Source organism: Oncorhynchus tshawytscha, unplaced genomic scaffold, assembly GCF_018296145.1.
Source record: "Oncorhynchus tshawytscha isolate Ot180627B unplaced genomic scaffold, Otsh_v2.0 Un_contig_766_pilon_pilon, whole genome shotgun sequence".
Lineage (NCBI taxonomy): Eukaryota > Metazoa > Chordata > Actinopteri > Salmoniformes > Salmonidae > Oncorhynchus > Oncorhynchus tshawytscha.
Genome location: NW_024609833.1, coordinates 1,443,522 through 1,444,914, shown reverse-complemented (window position 1 = coordinate 1,444,914; position 1,393 = coordinate 1,443,522). Strand labels below are relative to the sequence as shown.

The following is a 1,393-nucleotide window of genomic DNA, read 5'->3' as shown; positions in this document are numbered from 1 at the left end:
CCAACCTCCAAAATCCTAATTTAACCCCAATGTGTAGAATTTGTTGGCTTGACTGGCTCTCCAACCTAGTGTGTGTGTGTATCAGTGGGTTGGATAAAAAGCAGAAGAAAAATTTCCGTCTCGTGTAATAAATCTCTCTATCTTGACAGCTGCTGGAAAAGTTCCATTGTGAAGTGAACGGTAAGTGGTTCTATTTAAAGTTTATTCCTTTTATAGGCGTCAGTGTACTGGTTTAGATAACCCTTATCTTATACGCACTAAGAACAATATAAAAGCTCTAGAGGCTTGCACAGTGTGCCCTGTATCACTCGCTCGTTCTCTCCTCACATCCGCAGACATTGACGTGGCAGTAGGTATACTGGCAACATGGCCCCGAAAAAAGTGGAACCCAAGAAAGTAGAGCCTAAGAAACCAGAGCCCAAAGCAGAGGCCAAGGCAGAGCCAGCAAAGGCCCCTGTACCTGAGCCTCCCAAGGAGCCTGAGGTGGACCTCAAGAGTATCATTCTAGATTTCACACTGGACCAGATTGAGGAGTTCAAGGAGGCGTTCACCTTGTTCGATGAAACACCGACGGGCGAGATGAAGATCAGGTACGCCCAGTGCGGAGACCTAATGCGGGCCTTGGGACATAACCCCACCAACACTGATGTGCTGAAGCTGCTGGGCAAGCCCAAGGCTGAGGAGATGAATTCCAAGCTGGTGGACTTTGAGACTTTCCTGCCAATGCTGCAGCATATCTCCCGAACCAAGGAGACAGGGACCTTTGAGGACTTTGTGGAGGGTCTGAGAGTCTTCGACAAAGAGGGGAATGGCACGGTGATGGGGGCCGAGCTCAGGCACGTTTTGGCTACCCTTGGGGAGAAGCTGATGGAGAGCGAAGTGGACCAACTCATGATCGGACAAGAGGACTCAAGTGGCCATATCAATTACACCGAATTTGTCAAACACATCCTCTCTACGTGAGCTGCTCTTTCTTGAGTCACATTACAAATTCTACTTTAACATTGCCTGGCTCAAAGGACTGAATGGAACATATATTGCCCTTTCTGTCTGTATGCTGAACAATGTTGATTCCTAAATAAATGCCCATCATTCTATGTGTGTTCAGTCATTTTTTGAGAAATACTGTTTAAAACGCAACAGCAGCAGTAGATATAAGCCTCCAAAGTTGGCTAGGTTTGATGATATATGGTCATTGCTGAGAAATACTGTCAGAATGTATCTCCGGTAAAGACAAGCTGTTGAAACCCATTTAGTGTCTGATTCAAAACCAAATAAGTCACAATACGGACTTTGTATAAATACAGTACATGACATCAATTAGTAAGTGTGAGAGTTGGGTTTGTGAGTAAATCACAGGCTTCCTACAGGGACAGATCACACACCAGCTGCT

General features: G+C 45.7%; 1 protein-coding gene across 1 annotated transcript; it reads left to right on the top strand.

The window, feature by feature from the left end:
* The first annotated feature begins 274 nt into the window (after window positions 1-274).
* cmlc1 (cardiac myosin light chain-1) lies at window positions 275-1,097 on the top strand. The gene has a single exon (XM_042319586.1). It carries the CDS (start codon window positions 367-369, stop codon window positions 961-963), a length of 597 nt encoding a protein of 198 aa, XP_042175520.1. The 5' UTR covers window positions 275-366; the 3' UTR covers window positions 964-1,097.
* Window positions 1,098-1,393: the final 296 nt, after the last annotated feature.